The following is a 24206-nucleotide window of genomic DNA, read 5'->3' as shown; positions in this document are numbered from 1 at the left end:
TATCCTTTTTTCTTTGTGCCGTTTCATTTCATTGCTGAGCCATGACAACTGCATTTCCCCTGTGGGATCAATAAAGTTCAGTCAGTCAGTCAGTCCTTCTGTCTGCCCATCTGTCCGTCCATCCCTCTGTCATTGTTCTCTATAAGATTGGCATTGGGTGTAACTAACGGCAGAGTTTTTTTTCATGGTCAGAGTTGAGGGACAGTCGTGGTGTGCTTAATACCTTCACGTCAAACATTCGTATGAAGTAGGAGCGCTGATGGTTGTCCTTGACGAAACATGCCACTGCAGTGTGCTGGAGACTCCAACAGGACGGACTGTGAGGTAACGCCATGTACAGCTGCACCACTGACGTGGCTAGAGACTACACACACACACACACACACACACACACACACACACACACACACACACACACACACACACACACACACACACACACACACACACACACAGACACTTGTGAGGATATCAGCATTTTAGGACAGATAATAAACAGATGAATGACATTTAATTAGTGTGGTTACAGTAGGCAACCAGACTGTAATAATTGCCCAACTTTATTCAGGATATTGCGGGGCGCTAGTAATGTGGAAGCTAAGTCTATGCATTTTTCATGTTTAGAAGAAAAATAATCACACCCATGTGCACACTTATCATCGTCCTTATTAGATGCCCGAACCGCTGGCTCCTTTCCAAGCAAAGAAGCAAAGTCTACTCCGAGTCTCTCTCGCGTAACTGAACTTCTCACCCTGCGCCACCCTTATCCCTTATCCCTAAACCTATTTGGCATTTTTTACTATTTTGAAAAACATTTTAAAATAGTTCAACTAGCCGATCTACTTCGACACGTTGTGAGCTTGTAGATTGGCTATTTTCATCTCATCCGAAATAACTGCCTTGCCATGATTCGGAAGGCCAAATCATCATATTACATTTCAACCTTGTCAGATTGTAGCAGAAACCCTGGCAAATTCTGGAGTACCATTAAAACATTATCCCAAAGTCAACCCTCATCGCTACCCAAACAGATCATCACAGACTCCACCACAGTATCAAACAAAAATTATCTATGCAATGTTTTTAATAAGCACTTTAGCACCGCAGGCCATCTCTTCGGGAATTCGGACACACCACCTAGTAACCCAGTCCATGACAGTCCATGACATGACTCTCAAAAATTCACCTTCAGGCACTTTTCCGGCGTAGAGGTAAAGGACGCTCTACTTGCCATTGACCCTAAAAGGTGGGCTAAACCCACAGCTTCTATTATTAGCTGCTCATACCATCTCTGACATTATAACACATATCTTTAATCAAACCTTAGTAACTGACAGCATTCCCACTTTATGGAAAACTGCATACGTTTCTCCGCTACACAAAGGTGGTCCTACAAGTGACCTCAATAACTACCGACCAATTTCTAAACTCCCCTGCCTTGCTAAGATTTTAGAGCAAATGATCAATACCCAACTCAAATCCTTTTCATCCCGAAATAACATCTTAAACTGCCACCAATCAGGTTTTAGACTGCCACTAAGGTGCTAAATGACCTTGTTCATGCCCTGGATTGATTGATTGATTGAAGAATGTATTAACAGTTTGCAGAATTACAGTACATTTCAAGCACAAACTCAATACAAAGGCTGTTAACTGTGAGTGGACGACCCAATTAAGCATTACACTTGTTTCCAATAGGGTCCACCATGTTCAAATCATCAAAACATTTAGAGACGTACAAATAGACACTATAGACAGAACAGTAATTCATCATAAAGGAGGTAAAAAGGGAAAAGAAACATATACAGTGAGGGGAAAAAAAGGGGTGGGCGGTGGGCGGTGGGGGGGATTCACGTTCAGCTCCGTTAATTTGTTTGTTTTCCTTGGAGGAGCTGCGTTGGGTCCCCAAGTCGGCTCCGTGGCCGTACCTTGAGTTGGCTGTGTGGCCGTGACCGTCTCTTGTGTTGTCCTTGCGTTGGGTCCCCAAGTTGGCTCAGTGGCCATACCTTGAGTTGGCTGTGTGGCCGCGACCGTCTCTTGTGTTGTCCTTGCGTTCGTGTTTGAGGGATTCCGATTTTACAGGGGCCAGTTTCGAATTGCAGCCGTCCGTAGGTGCCCTTTGAGAGCGGTTTTGAAAGAGTCAAGGGATTCGCATGTCTTAATGACAGTTGGTAGGGCGTTCCACATTTTGGTGGCATAGGAGCGAAAAGAATTTAGTCCCTTGTTTGTGCCGAATCTGGGTTGTACATGGTTCGTTGCACTCCCTCTGGTGTTGTGGGTGTGGACTTCGTTAACATTAAGGAAGTATCTAGACAGGTACATGGGTATCTTGGTGGTGTATCGAATCTTGTGGACCAGACCCATTGCAAGATGCTGTACTCTGTCGTCGACCCTAAGCCATTCCAGCCTGTCGAAGTGGGCAGGGGTGAGGTGGGTTCGGGGGGCTAGGTCAAGTAGGAGCCTGACCAGTTTGTTTTGGGAAGTCTGGAGCCTGGTTTTAAGGGCCTTTGAGGTGCTGTGGTACCAGGAGGTGCATGCATAGTCAAAGAAACCCTGTACAAGGGCTCCTGTTAAGGTCTTCAAGGTGTTTTTGTTGACCAGTGAGGAGATCCTGTAAAGGAATCTTGTTCTATGGTTGACCTTTTTGATTACGTTGGTGGCCATTTTATCACCGGAAAGATTAGCCTCCAGGATGGAACCTAGGTAGGTAATTTCATCTTTACGTGTGATAACATTGTCACCCACTTTAACCAAGAAGCCATTTGCCTTGCTGAGATTACTATTAGAGCCAAAGAGAATGTATTCAGTTTTTCCCAGGTGTAAAGATAGTTTGTTATCAGCGAGCCAGGTGCAGATTCTACCGAGTTCAGAGCTGAGGGCATTTTCAACCTGCAGTTTGTCCCTGTCCGAGACCAGCAGTGCTGAGTCATCTGCGAACAGGAACAATTTGCAGTCACAAGCTGAAGTCATGTCGTTTTACATATATTAGGAACAGTAGAGGCCCTAGTATGTTTCCTTGTGGAACGCCACAGCTCACTGGGAGGGGGGGGGGACAGTGTTCCGTTCACTTCCACCATCTGTTCTCTCCCCTCCAGGTAGGATTGCATCCAGCTCACTGATGTGCTATCGAAACCTATTGCTTTTAGCTTGTTAACCAGTATGGAGTGGTTCACGGTGTCAAAAGCCTTTTGGAGGTCCAGCATGACCATGCCGCAGTATTTGCCAGCGTCCACCTCTTGTTTGATGTGGTCGCTCAAATAGAGAAGGCATGTGTCAGTGGAGTGGGATGTTCTGAAGCCAGATTGGAACTCGTACAATAATTTATTAGTGGCAAGATACTTTTCAACCTGTTCATAGACTATTTTTTCCATCACTTTCGAGATGGAACTAAGAATAGAAATAGGGCGGTAGTTGCCGGGGTCTAATTTACTCCCTTTCTTGTGCAAGGGGGTTACTTTGGCCAGTTTGAAATCTTGGGGGACCTGTCCCTGTTTGATGGAGAGGTTTACTATGTGGGTGATGATTGGAGCTATAGAGATGGCTGAGTCTCTGAGAAATTTGGAGGGAATGTTGTCATGGCCTGTGGCCTTGTGGGGTTGGAGGGCACTCAGTTTCTTAATTACCTCATCAGTTGTTACCATAACTAGTTTAAAATCGTCTTTACAAACACCTAGGTTTCTGTAGAAGGTTGTAATGTGCTCTACACCAAAGAGCCCAGAGTGGGAGGGCAGTTTGTTAACCAGAGTTGTTGCTATGTTTGTAAAGAAGATATTCAAGTAGTTGGCCACATCAAGGTTGTCAGTGATGAGAGTGTTGTCCGATTTGATGTTTATGTTTGAAAACCTGGTTTTTAGTTTCTGACCATAGCCTAGTTGATTGTTTAGTAGCTTCCAGAGCTCATGAGGATTGTTTTTGTTTTCCTGTGCTTTATCATTGATGAAGTTACTTTTAGCTGATTTGGTCATGGCAGTTACACTGTTTCTTAGCTTGATTCGTTGGGTATTTAGGTTGTTCAAACGAGCTTGGCGAACACTGTCGAAGCGCTTGGCTAGCTTTGACTTGCATTTTAGAAATTCAGAGCATTTTTTGTCTCTGGCTTTCATAGCAGCCAGTATGTCCGAATTCATCCATGGTTCCGAGCGGGTTTTGCCCCTAGTGGTTCTCAAAGGAGCCATGTTGTTCAGTACTGATGTATATTTGGTTTTGAAGCCAAGCCAAGCTTCCTCGACAAGTGTGCTTTTAAGCTCATCGGACCAATCCAGACTCTCCAATACTTACTAGAGTAGTTTTTGAGGTCCCTTGACAAAAAACAGGACTGTGTTGCATTATTTATTGACCTTTCTAAGGCATTTGATAGTGTAGACCATGATCTACTTTTAAAAAGGTTGAAGGCTATTGGCTTTGATCAGAAGTCTTGCAACTGGTTTAAAAGCTATCTTTCTAAAAGATCGCAAGCGGTTATAGCGGACGGCTACACTTCAGAGTTTTTAAATATCAGCAAGGGGGTCCCTCAAGGTTCGATCCTAGCCCCGATTCTATTCACACTTTTTATAAATGATTTTAGCAGTGGAGTTACAAATAGTGCAGTACATCTTTACGTGGACAACACCGTCATCTATTCAGTCGCCCCCTCAGTTGATCTAGCTTTTCAAAACCTACAAACAGATTTTCACAAAATTCAACAGGGCCTCACCAATCTCAAACTGCTTTTAAACCCTGGAAAAACAAAATTCATTGTCTTAATGTCTTCTCTAGAAAACCAAATTCCACTCAAACAAACCTTAACATAACAACTAGTGAAGGACTCCTATTGAAAGAGTCTCAATCTATAAATATTTGGGCATCTGGTTAGACCCACATTTCACAACTCATCACTAAACTGAAACCAAAACTAGCACTCTATCGAAACAAAGCTTGCTTCAATTCAAAAAATAGGAAGTAGCTGATTCAAAGCACAATTTTATGGTGATATTATTTATATGCATGCAGCTCCGTCATCACTAACCCCACGCGACACAATCTACCACTCTGTCCTCCGGTTTATAACTGGAGATGGGTTCCTCACCCATCACTGTAGGTTGTATGAAAAGGTTGGTTGGCCTTCATTGGCTAAGAGACGAGAACAACACTGCACTGTTTTTATCTACAAAGCCTACATATCTTAGCAGCCCAAAACTGGCCAACATCACACCCGCTCCCAAAACTACCTTATGTTAGAAATCCCCAATTCCGAATTGGGTAAAACAGCCTTTCATTACTATGCACCTCACATGTGGAACTGTCTACAATCAATCTTAAAACTGAACAACTTGATTTCACTTCACAAGGATCCATTTGAGATCCAGATGTACTTGTTCACTCTAAACTGTTTCTTATCCTGTAATGTATTTGTGTTTATATTGTATGTTATGTGTACTGTAATCAGGGTGTTATTGAAAAAGAGAGCTTGCTCTCAACTGACTTCCCTGAATAAATAAAGGTTAAAGAAAAGAAAAGAACATTGATGCACAAACACTCAAAACTAGTCATAGGAAATGGTAGCAAAACAATGTTTGTGTTTACAGTTGACACTAGTTTTTGAGGGGCACTAGCCTTTCCTATATCCAGCTTTTAGTATATGTTCACAAACTTTGTCCTACACAAACATTAAATTCCCATTGACAATGAATGGAAAATGTTACATCATAGTGTCTGAGCATATACTGTAGACATAGGCATTAGACTTTTTTTTTTTTACTATTTTGACTATTTTTTGAACAATTCCAGCCGATATACTTCGACACGTTGTGAGCTTGTAGATTGGCTATTTTAACTATTCAAAAATGTTTTTCAAAATAGCAAAAAAAGGCAAAATAGATTTTACACAATGTTATAACGATTTGTTTTTTTTAAATTATTTACTATAGTCCTACTAGACCCCAGGAAATTACATCTGGCCACAAAAGATCACAGGATCTACTAAATGTGAAGGGTACTAGGGGGATGCCATACTGTGTTGTATGGCTCAACATGTCAGTTTGTCACCTCCTTCACATTCAGTAGATCCTGTGATCTTTTGTGTCCAGATGTCATTTCCTGGGGTCTAGTAGGACTATAGTAAATAATAAATAAAAAAAATCGCTATTAAATTGTGTAAAACAAATACCTATTTAGCCCCATGTTCGAATGCCCCCACCCCCCTGTAAAAAATAGCTAAAATCCCTAAAACAAAAGAAAGCAGCAAGAAAAAAAATGAACACTCATCTTTTACTTTCTCTAATAACAACCTAAAACATGAAGCTTGGTTGAAAAAAACTAAAGTTGTCCTTTAATATAGTCAGTCATTCCTCCAGCTAGAGAATAATCTCAAACTAGTATCTAGGGAATCTTACAGCACTATCATTATGTTTTAAGGATTTAAGTGACAATTCACAACCCAAACCAGTGCCCTAAGCACATTCTTCACTATAGGGTGTTAAAACATGCATAATGATTAGCTCTTTTGCCAGGTTTTCTACAACAGAATTAAGGTATATTATATGTTTTAATTTTATTATAATTAGTAGCTCACTTGGCAGCTTCCCCCTCGCTTTTAGGAAGGCCTCTGGGTTTTTTTGGCCTTTGATTTTTATTTATTTATTTTCATACAAACTTATTTTATCCCATTTGATTTTACCTTTGTTTTGTTTTTTTATGCTTTGTGCTTTGTGCTAATAAACTAAACTACACTAAACTAAGGTATGTGTTTGCCTTAAACTCAACAACGTCAAGGCAGTAAACAGGAAGGCAAGTTCTGCTGAAATGTGTGTGCTCAACGACAGGCTAATTCTCACCAGAGGAAGAATTGTTTAACCACTGTTTCCTGCCAGAGCTGCCTGCCTGCTATTTTGATGACCTAATATTAGCACCCAGCCACCCAAGAATAAACATATACTTTTATATGCAGCAAAGGTATTGCAGTACTATGACATGTCCAAAGCATACTACTACTATACTACTACTACTAATATTAATAATACAACCCAGTATTTCACTGCAACTGGAGTGTGCATGTAATTGAGGATAAAAACTACAATATGTAGTACAGAAGGAAGGTGCAATAAGCTCACTCTCACCTTTCGGCCTACTCATGGGAATTGTAGAGATTAGTTTCACCACCAACCGGAAGAGCAAAGATTTGAGGCAGGTGAAAATATTCAAATACTGTATACAGTGTATACTCTACATACAAGTTATAACCTACCTGTAACAACTTGGATAACTTATGTTGCATGGTCATTGCGTGTACAACAGTTCGATTAATAGACAAAATATAAGATAGGTTATAAAGGTTATAAAATAGTGAATTGCTAAACAATTTGGTTTATAATGTAAAAAATAAATGAATAGAATTGTTTTTGTGTCTATTAATTGATATTTCAAATATGACAAAACACATATGTAAAAACACACTGCTTGATTAATTGACTAATTGACTAATCAGAAAAGTAATTTTCACAAATTAGACCAGTGGTTCTCAAAGGTAGTCCATGGGCCCTTTTGGTTCCTTGAGGAGGTTCCAAATGGACCGTTACAGGTCTGAAACTCAGAGATTAAAACGTTTGAGAACCACTGATTTAGATACGTATTAGTCTGCAGACAACATCAAGGACGGATCAGTATACAGCATCCTGCAGTACAGTATAGCTCATGTTACATCCTCTCCTCCCACTCTCCAGAACTTACAGCACACCTTCTGCCTATTAGGTCCAGCACCGTGTCGTTCTCCTGTGAGCTCAGCAGGGCACTGGAGACGCTGTCACCCTTAGCTTTGGCTCGCCGGTTCATAATTCTCTTAAAACGTTGTCCCTCAGCTCAGCAGTAGTCTTGAAAGAGGGCTCGGGGAGCGGACATCCGTGAGAGCATCTGTCCTCTCTTCTGGGTGTCGTTCGTCTTCAGTGCTCAGCCTGTGTTGCACACAACGGCAGGAAGCAGGAAATGGACACAACCGCATTATTCAACACCCTACTTTTCTTCTCTTCTTTTCTCTCGGGGGCTGAAGTGATACTTCCAGTTTCTAGTTCAGCTGCTTTTATAATTGGCTGTCAGTTGTTGTTGTTCTTCCTCTTTTTGGCTTCACTTTGTGCTGAGAAATGTCTGCAGAGGAATGATAAGAGGTTAGGGGTGTATTCTTTCCATTGCTTCCCCTTTCGGTACACAATATACAGATGAAATGCAATAAAAAAAAACACAACAAAAAAGCATTTGGTACAAATGACAAACACTGATCTTTATTGACGGGTCACAATACTGAAATTAATTTACAAATGTACAGGACAAATCCTAAATATATTTTAAGTCATATATTTTAAGGACATTTTATTCAGATATGGCCTTCATTCTATATAACAGTGGTTCTCAAAGTGGGGTCCTTGAGGGGGTTCCAATCAAAGGGGTCCCACTCCCCAGCTAAATGAAGCACAGTTTACATATTTATTTTCTTTCCGAGCTATTTTAGAAAAAATTCTTGACAAATGTAGAGACATCTCTTATGGGTGTTCCTGGATCTGTGGCCATATATACTGCAAGGACCCTCGCATTTAAAACAAATGTATTTGTTCTAAATGCGAGGGTCCTTGAAAATGTTTGAGAACCACTGGTATATAGATGGCATAATTAAATTGTAGAGCGCATATTTCACGCTACCCAAATCCGATTTTCCGATCTACCTCATTCCTCATTCTTTGGTTCTTTTAACAGATATTTACACAATAGTCCTCAAGAGTATTCTGAAACGGTTTCAGAATTACATACATACTGCACCACAGGTCTGGTCTGCGCTTTCAAGTATTACGAGTTTGAGTTTATTAGAGTGTCATCAGCTAAATGGCGATAAACGTGATTCATAGTATGTCACGCTCAAATAACGAACTTCACAATTTTTGTTATCAAAGTGTATCAAAGTGTAGAATGATAAAAAAAAGAAGAATAACATATTCAACACAATAAAAGCCTCCCCTTAAAAAATACGTAATTCTTTGGTAGTCTGGATTCGGCATGTCTAGTGTGGTAATTACACAGAATCACAGCCCAGAGTAACAGTAAGTCAATTTCATGAGACTATCACAAAGTAAAAAAGGATGGACTGAGTGAAATGTACTCTTATTTAGTACAACAGAGAGCAAATTCCCAGAATTATGGGACATTTTTGGAAGGTGCCACAATATCAGATCGATTTAAAAGTGGAATTACAGGGAGGTGGTGATTAGACCGCTTCTCGGGACTGTGTGGGCATGTACAGACCATGATTGTGTGGGCATGTACAGACCATGATTGTGTGGGCATGTACAGACCATGATTGTGTGGGCATGTACAGACCATGATTGACTAACATTTAATGCTATGTTCACGCTGCCAGCCCAAATCAGTTTTTTAGCTTTTCTAGATTTGGAATCAAATTGGTTTTTATCAAGTCTGAACAGTATAAAAAATAAAATAATAAACGTGGATTTGTGCGTCGCGGAGTAAATATCTTCTTTTGGGTTTCCTACATTTTGTTTTTAATAATTCTCATTTCAAAACGTAAAAAACAAAACACATTTTGTTCACAGTTTTTCCATGAATTAAAAACAAATTCACATTTTTCAAAACAATTTCATGAGTACAAAAGTACAAAAAATCTAAAATTTCTTAAATTAGAGAAATAAAAAAAAATGAGTACTGAAAATAGCCGATCTAGTAGATCGGCTATTTTCCCTATAGTTTGGGTTCTGGGGAAACTTCTCTTTTGGGTCTTGAGGCAAAACGTTTGGGAACCGCTGCTCTAACCTCTCAAGTTGAAACTGAAACATTTACAGTAACTTTCCAAAAACATTTACTTGCACTGCTACACATAACGATGACGTAAGTGGCATACAGTAAAGCATTATTTTTGGAGAAATGAATGCCATGATGACTGCAGCATAGAAAATGCATTGCTTTATATATCCACCTCCTCCATCGAGCACCGTTACTAGGGAGAGCTGAGAAGAGGTCTACTAATCAGCCTGTGTGTGGACTGGATGGGCCCAGGGGCTTTAACCACATGAACCGTATTGTCCCTACTCTGCGGTGAACATTCGGTGAAAATATCCAATCTACAAGCTCACAACGCATTGCAATGCGATGCGATGCGCATTTACCCAAACCAAAGATGTTTATTTAGAACGAAAACTGGCGGCAGTATAGACCCCTGGGGGACTCGGGTCAACTAGTATCTTAGTAGTATAGGTTTGAAGTGGTTGAAGTCATACTGTGTAACATACATTTTTGGCAACACCTATATACAGTACATAATGGTAACTCTGGTGTCAGGATCTGTCTATGGTCTGATAGAACTTTGATTCCAGAATTCAGTTCAAAACAAAACCAACTGAAGTACCACACTAAAGCGAATGCTGAGGATATTGGAAAGGAACAACATTGTGGGGGCGACTGTGGCTCAGGAGGTAGAGCAGGTCGTCCAATGATCCATGGGTCGGCGGTTCGAATCCCGGCTCCTCCTGTCTACATGTCGAAGTGTCCTTGGGCAAGACACTGAACCCCAAATTGCTCCCGATGTGCTGGTTGGTACCTTGCATGGCTTCCGCCGCAATCGGTGTATGAATGGGTGAATGTAATGCACAATCTATGTAAAGCGCCTTGGATAAAGGCGCTATATAAATGCACCATTTACCATTTACCATTTACATTGTCAGAAATGGTACGTATTAACTTAAAAAGTGAATAAATAAATACATTAATTTGTTTAATTGGAAAAAGTTACACAGCATGACTTTAACATGGATAGGAATGACTCTGGCAGTGATGGAGCTATTCAATGGAAAGCACCACCGTCTCTCCGCAAATTTCCATCGAGTTCCTTCCTGTCATTTCAAAGTCTCCATTTCTGACCATTTCCTCTCATCGTTCATTAGGCCCCTATCTTGCTTATTTCTATTCGTAATGTGAGCCCGCAGTATTTGTTAATGGAACACAATTTGCTTTGTGTTCTCTTGGACTGGTGTGCTCTCTGACCTACACTCAGCCTCCCACTGAAGGTAAAAACTCAAAATGTTCTTGTTGGGGAAGGATCATCACATCGTCCCTCCGTTCTTTGGCTTTGGTTGAGTACAGGGCAGGTCGGGCCGGGCCGGGGGTAATTTAATGACTGAGAGCCAGGGCTTTTGATTTGGCATGCTGTTCATGTGTCACTTCAGTCTCAACGGTTATGGCTAGTGACCGCCTCCACTTCGAGACTCCCCGGTCGACCAGTCGATGATGATGAAGGACAGACTCATCACCATGAATATAACCCCCAGTCCAGCAAAGACGGCAGCCTGTTGACGAGAACAGAACGCATTTAAGCAGTGGTGGAGGAAGTACTCCGAAAAGTAGCAATACCACATGTCAAAATACTATAGTCTGTTACAAGTCAATTCCTGCATTCAAAAGTACTAGTGTATATACTTACAGTAGTACTAAACATAACGGTACTCATTATGCAGAATGGACGATTTCTAAATCATATTATTGGATTACCCAGATATGGCTATGGCTCCCATAATATTGATAATGTCATAGAAACATCCATACGCTATTATCTTGGAGGCACAAACAAGTGAAACAACGCAGGTATCACCATTGAGGTTGTGCGACGGATCATATACAAGTCATGTATTTTTATGTCCTGGTGCAAAACTGTGTTTAAGTATCATAGTGCAGGGACCTGCAACATGAAAAAAAGTGAGTGAGAAGAAAGATTTATTTTTCAAGCTCCCGAGCCAGAAAAATGAGCCCAATCTTTGACAGAAGCACCTTCAGTTCCAACACACTCATGTGATGTTGATTTCCTTTCCCACTTCACATGTAGGGTGTGGGGTGTGTCACTATAGCTAAAATTAAATTGTAAAATGTATGCAATGAGCAAATTACCTGGATTTTGGGTCGAGAAAACAAAGGCTCCTGCTCTTCTGGAACAATCCTGATGTAGAAGACTCCAGGGAGAATGAAGATAAGGCTCGGGGCAGAAGTGGCTCCTGAACGTCCAACGGATGGAGAACAGAAAAGTGAACAAGACTGAACATGGTAAATAATTACTGCAGACATTTTGGTATACGCAAAGAGAACGGAGAGGGTATCCCATTCTGTGCCTTTACCTATGATGCCAAAGATGTCTCGTATGGAGGGCACGAAGATGACGAGCACGTTGACAATGCAGAGCAGGCAGATGGCGATGATGATGTGCCTGCCCCAGTGGAAGGGCTTATCTGGGAACAGGATCTGAAGCAGCGCCCGACGGATCTGAGGGAAGACAGAGAGAGACAATAATTATGACATCCCCATAGCGATGGAAGGCAAATGTTGTCTTGACCCATTAACACTTGTGTTATGTGTCTTGTCAAAGAATGTGGTTCAGTGGTTCTCGAACTTTTTGAAATATATGTATTTAGCCGCCAACCACCATCTAAAAAAATGTGCTCTAGGGACCCTCAGAAGCCAATACTTTGCTGTGAAAACGTTTGCTGTGAAAGAATATATATTCAGAGATTTGCACACATTTTCACGATCTACAAGCTCATAGCGAGGCACTCTGTGCCGTGCTATGAGCTTGTAGATCTGCTATTTTTCAACAGATTTTAAAATAATGGTTAAAGTGGTTAAAAGACACAGATGACACAGATGCGTACGCATTAAATCATTAATGCAGGGCTGTGTATCGTTGACCCAAGCGCCACATAAACAAAGAAAGAAACCTTGTATGTACTGTAAAATAAGGTAGTGAAACCAGTATACGGCATTGCGGTTGTATGACTGCCGCTAACTACTTGCATTGTACACTTGCATTCAGCTATGACCACCGTCTCAACGTCAATGTCAGACAGGGACACACAGTGACGTCAGTCCAGGAACAACGTATCCAAAAGGAATCAGCTGACTCTGAACTGATTAACAAGTTGTAACTCACTCTCTCTCTGTGTGTGTGTGTGTGTGTGTGTGTGTGTGTGTGTGTGTGTGTGTGTGTGTGTGTGTGTGTGTGTGTGTGTGTGTGTGTGTGTGTGTGTGTGTGTGTGTGTGTGTGTGTGTGTGTGTGTGTGTGTGTGTGTGTGTGTGAGAGAGAGGGGTTTAGACATTAGGTGTATTCAATGACGGTTCTTTGATGAGTGAAGGCCCTTCTCCCTGTCACCCCCATTCATGGTTCTATCACTCTGACTTTGCCTGCACTTCGTGGTTTGAATTTAACTGAATTCCACAAAGTCGAGTTGGAGTCGACTCACAATAGAGTAGGGTCATACTAGGGCATGAGCATAGTGGGTAGGACGTAGGAGCCTATTCAAAGCGATCCCAGTGGAATCTTAGGGTCATTCTGTCTAGGACTGGTTGTCATTGTACATAACCAACCTGCACAATATATAAGAAATAACATTTCAGTTAACTATAATAAAAAAAGTGTTTACAAAAAAGAAGAAGAGAAGATAACATACTGAAACTGTATTGTGTGTTTACAAATAAACCTAGTTTTAGTCTTTGTCAATAATTCATACATTAGCCTAGTATTTTGGGGTATTATGAAATCTATCTTCAAATCCTTCGTTCGATCTATTATTATTGCTGCTTTTATAGAAGCGGGCCTTGACATAATTTAAACAAGCCAAACTCTTGGGCAGCTAAAGATGGACAGGTGCATAGGAGAAGACCAAGCAGCTAAAGATGGACAGGTTCATATAATCATCTTATGAAGATCATGTGATGAAGGTCTCTGGACAAAAACAATGCACTTTTATTACATAATTTATGTTGTTGGATGTCTGCTTACGATGTTGGTGGATGTAATCATCACTTAAGCCCTATTTTGTAGCATACCTCGTCAAATGACAGTATGAATCAAAGATTTGAGTTAAAAATGTTCGCTGGGAAAGAATAAATATTTGAATAAATATTTTGAATAAAAGATTTGCACACATTTTCACGATTTTTCAAAAATAGCACATCTACAAGCTCGTAGCGTGGCACTCGGTGCTTGTAGATCTGCTATTTTTCAACAGCTAAAGTATAAAATAATGGTTAATGTGGTTAAACGCTGAAGTGACACAGATGCGTTCCAGGTCTTAATGCTGTGTGTGCCTGACGTGTGTGTGTCGTTAGGTGTAGGTGTGTCTCACCGGGAAGAGCACCACAGGGACGGTCAGAGTGACGGCCACCAGCACGGCCAGGCGCACGCAGAGGATCAGCGTGTCCAATGGGTCCACTTTGCTGTAGGTCGCCAACAGCTCCGACTCCACTTCAGCTGCACACAGCAAGGTTTGATTAAAAAAATTTACTTGACTTTTGATTAAAATGGCATATATTAGTCATCTGAAAAGTTTTAGTTTTAGTCAGTCAAATTTTAGTCGACTAAATCTACAGTTAATTTTGTCTACTAAAATGCATGTTGGTGCCGGCCTTGATGGCTGATAGCTGATTTTACACTTGGTTGTATGCTAAAAATAGCCGATCTACAAGCTCACACCACGCTGAGCTTGTATAACTGCTATTTTCAGAGCGCAACCAATGACTTGTTTTTTAGTTCTGGATCTCTTCTCCACTAGTCCCTCCCTATAACATTTTAAGTTTTCATTTGTTAACAAAGATGCCAATATATTTAGTCCTAATAGTCATCATAGCTTCGTTTTTATTAAATTTTTATTGAATTTTCATCAGCGACAAAGGTAGTCAACACTGCAGAGAAACGCACAACCCCTGGCTTTTCACTCACAATGACACAACACATGACGTTCAATCCATATGATTGTCAAGTGCCGGACTCTGGCCGGAATATTACTTGCACGCCAGTGTCATCGCACACCGAAAATAGGCGACGTACAAGTCGTACAAGCTCACAACGAGTCGCACCGTGTTGCGTTGTGAGCTTGTAATATAAGCTATTTTTATATGAATCATTATAAATAAGGCCTGAGGAGGCATGTAGCGACTTACTGTAGAAGGTGAGGTAGCCAAAGAGAGCAGTTAGCAGGTACATGACGAACATGGCCAGGATGGAGACGTTAGCGACGGTCTGCATGCGTTTCTTGGTAGCACTGCAGTGAGAGGTGATCACAGGAACTGCATGGATTAGTTTACAGCAGTGGCTTTCAACCCTTTTCATATAAAGGCCCAATGTTTATTCGGCATTTGAGCCACGGACCACCATTTGATGAGATTTAGCCTCTCAGAACCAAAACTTAGAATATTTTTATATCATTGGATAAGATTTTGTCCACAATTCCATGATGTATTGATGTTGTAACTTGGTGCCATAGGAGGGATAACAGGAAAACGTTGATCAAAATAACAAATTCTTCTAGATTCCATAATTGTGTAGACTTCTTGTAAATTAAGTAATGCAGATGCTTAACAATAATTTAACCCTTATGGGTCCATTTTGTTTCATTTTACGGTCTCGAGAGTTAAAGATCTATAAGGCTTCATTTGGTTACCAACTCTTCATCATTTATCTGGAACCCCCTCAAGGACCACTGGTGGTCCCCGGACCACTTGTTGAAAACCACTGGTTTACAGGAAAACCTGCAGCCTTTCCTCTTAGGGGTGTAACAAAATGTGGATACACATCGCGATAATGTTTTGCAATACTGTATTGGTTCTCAGAAACGCTATTGTTTACTTTTTTCTTTTGCTGATATAGGCAAACGTTAATCCCTTTGCTCAGATTGCACAAGAAATATTAGACTATGCTGAATAACTGCAGTTCCCCTTGTTGTGATTGCATGGTTGTGTGCTCTTTATACTATGACAGTTTTCCCCAAATTAGATTGTTGCAATACATTGAATCGGAACCCCTGTATCATGATATAGGCTAGATTCTTAACAGTGTTATTGTGAATGTACAGCAGAGGGCACACTTGAGACAGATTTGTTTCCTTGTTGGGGAGCTCTAAAACAGGGGTCCTAAATGTTTTACAGCTTGAGACCCGACACACAACTTGGCCTCAACTTGGCATTTACGAAATAATGAAAAATCAACAAAATTTGAAACTAAACAAACAAAATAAAAAGTGTAGCAAAAGTAAAAGAAATATCTGGACATTTACTCGCGACTCATGAAAACGGGTTCACGTCACGACGCATGTTTGGGAAACACTGCTGTGTGTGGTGTGACTCACTCTCTGAGTTCTGTGTAGATAGGGAGGACCTCAGGATGACAGACGAAGGCAAAGGCCAGGATGGGGACGGTGTACGCTGTCTGGAAAGACAAAAACAAACAAAGTACATGAGGAACAGTAAACTGAGAAGCAGCATTTCAAGTCCGACAGGTAGGCCTAAAGGCAAAATGTATTATTTCCCTGGAAATAAAAATCTACAAGCTCACAACACAAATCATGTAGGCTATAATGGGAGTCCCTGGCACAAAATATTTTCAAACGAGGGTCCAGGACGCTGCTGAACACATGTTAATTTGGGGGTCCTTGACATGGGAAAAGTTTGAACTATACTGATGATAACCTGTGAGTTCATGGTGAACATCTTGGCCTCGCAGGAGTCATCAATCATTGTGTCCGTCCCGTTGACCTGAGGGAGGTCCATCCAGGAGGTTGTATTGGTAAGAGTCTCGCCCAGTGGACATGGGATGTTGAACTTCTTATAGATCACCTGGTGGGACACAGTCAGACACACTCCGGTTAAACACCTTCACTGTCATTCATTAATGAACGCTTTCAAGAAATCTAACTAAATCTCAGTGGTGTAAAGTAACTAAGAACATTTACTTAAGTACTGTACTTATGTACAATTTTGAGGTATTTGTAGTTTACTTGAGTATTTCCAATTTCCAATACTTTTACTTCTACTCCTCTACATCTCAGAGGCAAATATTGTACTACATTCGAAAACTTTATTTAGTAGTTACTTTGTAGATTTTTATTATTATGAAACATACTTCCTTCAGACCTACAGTACAGTACATTTTGGCAATTTGAAAATATTTACTACTTAGTACTTTTACTTTTACATTACAAGTACATTTTCAATTCCAGACTTTTACTTACTAGGGGAGTATTTCTATATTGCAGTATTGAATTGATACTTTAAAGTAAAACATTTGAGTACTTTTTCCACCACTGCTAAATCTTTCTAATTTGTTTAACATGGCTGTAGTGTAGACTCACCGAGATGAGGAAGAACACCATGCAGGAGAGAGAGAAGCCGCTGGTGTAGCCCAGGTAACCTGCAACGTCAGCCATTCATCATGATCACATTTCTTTTTTGCCTTTTAGGCATCGTAATCACAAATTGCACAAGGCAGATATGAAAAATAGCTTAAGTATACAAAGAAATCACTGGCACATTTTTTTTAATAATTTCTTTTCTTTCAAATTTCTTTACAAAATAGCGGAGATAGATCTGCTATTTTTGAAAATGTATGGACATTTTTCAACATGGAAACGATTATGCAAAAATAATTTCGATCATCTCAAATAATTGTGATTATGTAATAATTGTGACAGGCCTAATCATTCAAAACAATGAGTGTAGATGATGATGGTGATGATAGACGGTAACGCATGGAGGTGTTGATGGGAGGACATACCAAGCTGCTTCATGGTAGCCAGTGGCAGGATGATGGTAGTGCTACAAATCATGATCAAATAGTTCCCATTCATGAACCACTCTCTAAGAGACACACGGACAGACAGATGGACAGACACACAGACAAACAGACAGACAGATGGACAAACGGTCAGAACGCCACATGTCATGGTGAATGGTGTGGGGGGCCACCAGGGAGTGTGGGGGGGTGGGGGTGGGGGGTGGTTGGCAGGAGGGGGAAAAGAAAAAGAAAATCAAAATAGTATGGCGATGCGTAGTGAACTTGTCGATTTGTCGCTATTTTTCTTATTAAATTCTTATTCTTAAAACCATTTTGCAATAGGTGGGCCACAACCAGAGGCTACGGTTATTTGGGGGTCCTTGACATGGAAAGGTTTGCATTGTGTTTGGCTGCACGCGCATAATGGGGCAAAGACAATACATATGGCAGCAAATAGCAATCGTAGGGAGCAATGTCAATAGCGCTCAATAGCGAAGACGCAACGCTGAAGTGCGTTATGGAGCTGGTGGCTACAGTACTGACGTGTGATAATTAGAGATGTAATGTGAGCAAACATAGCAATGCAAAGTGGAAAGTGGGGGCAGTGATAACGGTAGCGTGATAACCCCACTTCCACCGCTTTCCCTATGTAAGATAAGATGCGGTGTACATGAATCGGTGCTGAATGTGAGCTCTCACCCTGTGTTCTCAGTTTGACCAAGGAAAGCCTGGATGACCAGCGGAAGCTCAGACTTAACGATGAAGAGGTAGCTGGACATCGCTGGAAGAAAGGGGAAAAAACACAAGCGTTTTCACAAATGTGGTGGAAAAAGTACTCAAATGTTATACTTAAGTAAAAGTATCAATACTGCAATATAGAAATACTCTGTTACAAGTAAAAGTCCGGAATTCAAAATGCACTTGAGTAAAAGTACAAAGGTATTGGCATAAAAATATCCTTAAAGTACCAAAAGTACAAGTACTCATTGTGCATACGTTTTCATATGTATACACATTTTTTGAAAATAGCTGATCTACAAGCTCATAATGTGTCGCTATGGCTGAAACGTGCATAGGGTTGAACTGCTTAATGTATGTTTTGTAATAATAATCAAAATCTACAGTAACTAACTAGTAACTAAAAAAAAAAAAAGCATGAAGTAAAAGTAAAATATATGATGTAGGCCTAGTGGCGCAGAAGTAAAAGTACTGGTAATTAGAAATACTCAAGTAAAGTACAAATAACTCAAAGTTGTACTTAAGGACATGTACTGTAAATGTACTTAGTTACTTTCCACCACTGTCAAATTGCACGGTACCAGTACCTCCGATGTTGTGTACTGTTATGATGCAGGCAGCCACAACTTTGCCCGGGTGTCCAAAGGCCCGGTTTCCAAGCTGCTCATAGGCCCGAATGCCTACAAATCACACAGATTCACATTATGTGGCGGACATTCTTGACTACTGGTTGTTGACTAGTTTTGTTTTATTTTTGCATGACTAAAATAGGTGGACCAGAAATAGTTATAAGCTATCTTGTTACATTAAGCTAGTTTACAACTTTACATGTTCTTTGTTCTATACCATCCCTGTCGGTGGAAACCTTGTAAGTCCAAAACGTTTTAAAGAAATGGAAAAACATCCTATTTTCCAATGGATCCAATGTAGTTGTTATTTAGTCACAATCTCTTGTTAATACTTTTCATTGGTTAAATATTTATAAAACCCACAGACTTAACCACTTTCACTTAACAACTTTTTCAACATTTTGTTAGAAATAGCACAAATAGCCAATCTACAGCACGTTTTATTTGGATCCTGCTAGGAGGAGTTCGTTAAAGTATGACCTGTGGAAATGGCATAAATGATGCCAAAACGCCACAATAAATTCAAAATGGATGACTTCCTGTTTGGTTTAGGTCAATTTTAGGTCAATTTGCATAAATGTAGGTGAAACCGTATTGTGGGGCTTCAAGCACAAACTTTTGTAGGGGGGCGCTATTGAGCCATTAAGCTATGCCCCTTTTTGGGATGATTAAAATACGTAATCTTTCGCCACTTGTCATGTGTGTGCAAAGTTTTGCAACTTTCCGAGTACGTTTAGCAACTCAAAAACGCGATTCATTTCGCATAAAAGAATGAATCACTGCGATTTCAATAGGGCTTCACACTACTGTGCAGTGCTCGGGCCCTAATAATAATAATAATAATCATTGCGATTTAAATAGGGCTTCGCACTACTGTGCAGTGCTCGGGCCCTAATGATACTCCTACACCATATATAGTGGATCCTTTTCAGCACGATTTTGAACGATTTCGTTATTAACAGAGATGAGGAGATGATTATGAATAGCTTAGGCTAGCTGGCATTACCGCAGGTAGGCTCACCTCCTTATAATTATTAATGAATCAGATTATCCATAGTTGTATCCTGTCTTTCAGCACCACGGAGGCAGAGATCTCTCTCTCTCTCCCCCTTTCTCACTCCATGTGGGCTCTGACACCGCTGGACTGCGCAGTGTGTGTTTGAAAACATAACTTTCTTGTTCTTCAGTGTGTTATGCAGGCACACATGTACACATAGACATCAAAGGGGGCTTGAGCCTCTGACCTTTTACCATCTGTAAAAACCTGCCCTCTCCAGACCATGTTCTATGGTGAAAGAAATGCAAATACCCCCCCTTTCCATACATACCCGAAGGCAGCATTCAGTAAATTGCCTGTTTCTGAACTCTTCTGAACTTGAACGCAGCATTTATCGTTGAAACAATTTGTTTCAAAATCCATGTTGTACGCCACATCTTCAGACAGTAGCTAATGAGTGCAGGGTTTCGCCGTGAAAATAGCTGATCTACAAGCTCGAGCTTGTATTGTAGATCCACTATTTTCTGCTAAAAGCACCCTTCTGGGAACAGAAGGGCCTCTCTAACATTCTCTGCACGTGCCTGGTGTTATGGACGCTAACTTCATTATAGTCATACCGTAGTTATCGTGCTCAGTGTTAGTGGAATTCATTAAAAAAAACATACAAAGCTGAAATATGGAGATACAGTACAGGGTTTCGATATGTTGATGTTTATTGATCAGTTCTATGTGTTGGAAGTTTATTGATGACTCACCGACAACTCCGGCACTCTTCAGGAGCAGATGGATGGAATAGCCTGACAGAATAGCAATGGACACCAACAGAATTCTGCAACACATCATCAGACCATGAAATGAACCTCAAAGACAAAACCAATGGTTCAGCCATTCACATTTGTTTAACCCATTAAGACTTGAGGTCGATTCTTTAATGTCTTCACAATCAAACCAAAAACAGTTTTCTGAAAAACTTATTTTGCTATATCAGTGGTTCTTTTTCATGTCAAGGACTCAAAATATGTTGTTACAGGGACCCCAGGAAGCAATTTGAGTTACAAAGATTGTCTTTAAAAATGTATATACCGGTATTTATTTGCAAAAAATGTCACGATTTCTCGAAAATAGCAGATCTACAAGTGACGTGCTAAGTGACGTATATCTGCTAAGTTTGAATAGCCAAAGCATAAAATAATGGTTAAAGTTGAAATCTAATATGACACTTTCCCGGTTTTAATGGTTTAAGACAGTGGTTCTCAAAGTGAGGTCCGGGGACCACCAGTGGTCCTTGAGGTTATTCCCGGTGGTCTCCAGTAAAATTAAGGTAACATCAAAATCAAAACATCAAAGTAAAAATAGACTATCTAACAAGCTCACAAAACACCTCAATGTGAAGTATTGTGAGCTTGTAGATCGGCTATTTTCGAAACAAAACAAAAAGAATCTATATAAATTGTGACAAGATATTAATCATTTTGTTTTGTTTTGACAACACACATGTTCTCTTTCTCTTAGATGGGGCTAAATGCATGCCAATTTTGGGATCTTCTTGAACATAGTTGAGAACCATTGGTTTAGGAGAGCTAAACCTCCATGTTTATTTAGCTGGCTTCAAGATGGCAACATCAATCTGTTAATTCACCTCAGAGATATTAAGTGCTGAAGATTAGTTGATGACGCATCTGCCTGCCAGCCAGCCTGCCTCCCTCCCCCCTCCACCCCCTGCTGCCAGGGCTGATCCAGGCCTGTGTGTGTGTGTGTGTGTGTGTGTGTGTGTGTGTGTGTGTGTGTGTGTGTGTGTGTGTGTGTGTGTGTGTGTGTGTGTGTGTGTGTGTGTGTGTGTGTGTGTGTGTGTGTGTGTGTGTGTGTGTGTGTGTGTGTGTGTGTGTGTGTGTGTGTGTGTGTGTGTGTGTGTGTTTGATCTGATCACTATGGGTGAGCTATATTTAACTCCTACTAAACCTCAGAGCATATGTGAGAGCTAATATACGCGCTGATAGATCAGGATGCCTGGTCACGATGCCAACTCACTCACTCACTCACTCACACACACACACACACACACACACACACACACACTCACACTCACACACTCTCTCTCTCTCTCTCTCTCTCTCTCTCTCTCTCTCTCTCTCTCTCTCTCTCTCTCTCAGACACACACCAAGCAGTTGTTTCAGTTGATGGATGGACTTGCGAGCAGAGGGTAAAGCATGTTATGGTCTGGACATTCTCCTGAGCTGATGCACCATGCAGAATATATACAGCGCAACGGTTCTGAATCAACATCATGTTTGGCTGCAAAAGGACATGTTGATGAGAACCTGGACCGGACTTATTTTTTATTTTTATGGACGGATGGATGGATGGATGGATGGATGGATGGATGGATGGATAGATATTTCAATAACATTTTAATTTATAAGATTATTGTGCCAGTTTAACCACTTTCAACCTGGTGTCCCTATTTTGGGCATGTCATTGTAAAGGCATTTTTAAAACAAATCCAGAATAGCAGATCTACAAGCTCACACCTCATTGCAATGCAACACATTGTGAGCATGTAGATTCCAAAACCTCAGCAGAAAACACAAAACACATACACTTAACAGTATAGGCCTGTGTGGGATGGGAGGTTTGGCTTGCATACTCACAAAAACAGAATGATTCCGGTATTGGACATCGCATACGCCAGTCCCAGGATTCCACTGCCCATTATGGCGTTGCTGAGGTTAAATATGGACATGCCAAATGACGTCTTCCCCTCAAACTGCAGAGGTTAGAGAGTTCAAAACAATACATTCATCTCATGATCCACGTCAATGTATATGAAACTGGCATAAAGATGTATTTGTAAACAGGGCCTGACGGATCGGTTTGGCTGCTATCGGTCAACAGTTGACTTTCTTTTCTTTTCTTTTTTTTTACAACATTGGTATTGTATTATGTCATATCAGTGTGTAAAGCTAAGAAAAAGTGAAGGTTTTTGGCAACTGTGTCATGGCCTGATACTTTACCGAATAGAGATGTGGTTAAAATAAAGTTCATTTTATATTTACTTGTTGGCTTGTTCATTGTATGGTTTAAATTAAATCTTTTTTCATATATTGAAGTTTAATCAAAATATAGTTTAATTAAATATACATTTATAAATGTATACATATTAAAGTTATTAGTCTTTTTTTAATTGAACAAAGTAATCCGTGGTCTAGGTAGGACTCTCCTAAATGGGGACCATATGGCATCAGTCAGGCAGTGTTGCTGACACATTACTGATGTGGATGAATAATAATGGCACCAAAAACCATTCAACAAAACAAAACAAGTGCCAAATTACTCACATCTGTGAAGTGCATTTCTTTCTTCTCGTCACTTTTACCCGGAAGAAATTCATCACGCTCAGCCATGCGTTCCAGCCCATCAAATCTGGAAAGAAAATGAACAGAAAATTAGTATAATACACCAAAACACATATAGTCTTGCATTGCCAGACTGTTGTCTCTCACAATTTTCAAATGCTTCTATATAGCATTCGGAAATTGTGGAATAGTTGTCTGGCTACGCAAGACTAAAACACAGATATGGCACAAAGACTGCTGTAGAAACATAACCTTTATATCCGGTGACAAACCTCCCTGGCCAGTTTCATGATTTTATCTATTTGGTTTGTGTTGTGATAATATCTACTTATCCGTCACTACTGCTCAGTAAGTCTGGTTATCAGTAAACTATAAGGAAAGGTATTTAAAGGAATTGTACCCATCACTGGTGGTGGTGGATAAACTGGATATACTTTTCAAGTAGTGAAATGTAGTAGTAATGTTACGTGTTATGATCTAAGACAAGTGGTACTGTGTCACTGTATTTTAGTTTGTTCTTAAAACAGACTTTGAGTGTTCTAGTTTTACAGTATTTACACATTGTTCCCATTTTACCTTGTTTTGTCTTACTTTCTGTGGTATCTTGTTTTATTATTATATCAGGGTATAAGGATTAAGATTAGCATTCTTGATAAACTCCTCTGTATATTAACAATGACTTCTAACGTACTGTACTGTCATTGAATGCCATGTTCATTCATATATATTGTCCCTCTCAAATAAAGTAAAAGTATGTAAAGTTGTTCATGAACCCTAACAATTCCTACTGCAATGCTTTATCTAACAGGGAACCTGATAAAGGAAACTAAACTAAACGTACCCATCATCCTTGCTGTGCCCGTTTTTCATTTTCTGCAGCTCCATTGCTGGTCTCTTAAAGCTGGATGATTTTGAAGACTTTTATTGAA

General features: G+C 40.3%; 2 protein-coding genes and 1 long non-coding RNA gene across 6 annotated transcripts in view; 1 reads left to right on the top strand and 2 right to left on the bottom strand.

Annotated features, from left to right (window-relative positions):
- Window positions 1–7946, bottom strand: part of wasa (WASP actin nucleation promoting factor a) — a 16410-nt gene extending 8464 nt beyond the window's left edge. Inside the window, exons 1-2 of one of the 2 annotated variants that reach the window (XM_079489071.1) lie at window positions 7705–7946; window positions 224–364 (exon numbers count right to left, since the gene is read on the bottom strand). In XM_079489071.1, the coding sequence (XP_079345197.1) occupies window positions 224–364; window positions 7705–7806 (243 nt within the window). In that variant the 5' untranslated portion in view covers window positions 7807–7946. The remainder of the gene's footprint in view (window positions 1–223; window positions 365–7704) is intronic. The other variant, XM_079489072.1, reaches the window with a different exon arrangement.
- The window catches only part of LOC306912928, a 25937-nt gene extending 3375 nt beyond the window's left edge, over window positions 1–22562 (top strand). For 2 of the 3 annotated variants that reach the window (XR_013788449.1, XR_013788450.1), the window contains exons 3-4: window positions 14122–14277; window positions 22075–22562. This is a non-coding gene — a long non-coding RNA (uncharacterized lncRNA). Of the gene's footprint in view, window positions 1–14121; window positions 14278–16154; window positions 16287–22074 lie in introns of all 3 variants that reach the window. The other variant, XR_013788451.1, reaches the window with a different exon arrangement.
- slc38a5a (solute carrier family 38 member 5a) lies at window positions 10691–24206 on the bottom strand. The gene is made up of 15 exons (XM_079489193.1): window positions 24119–24206; window positions 23260–23344; window positions 22573–22688; window positions 20680–20753; window positions 18886–18978; window positions 18260–18341; window positions 17561–17643; window positions 17139–17197; window positions 16477–16623; window positions 16137–16216; window positions 14953–15053; window positions 14139–14263; window positions 12135–12279; window positions 11911–12014; window positions 10691–11315 (listed from the first exon to the last, which is right to left on the bottom strand). The coding sequence occupies exons 1-15, from the start codon at window positions 24160–24162 to the stop codon at window positions 11211–11213; spliced, it is 1443 nt and encodes a 480-aa protein (XP_079345319.1). The 5' UTR covers window positions 24163–24206; the 3' UTR covers window positions 10691–11210.

Source organism: Electrona antarctica (genome assembly GCF_951216825.1).
Source record: "Electrona antarctica genome assembly, chromosome: 2".
Classification (NCBI taxonomy): domain Eukaryota; kingdom Metazoa; phylum Chordata; class Actinopteri; order Myctophiformes; family Myctophidae; genus Electrona; species Electrona antarctica.
This window is presented reverse-complemented; position numbering and strand designations above follow the sequence as displayed.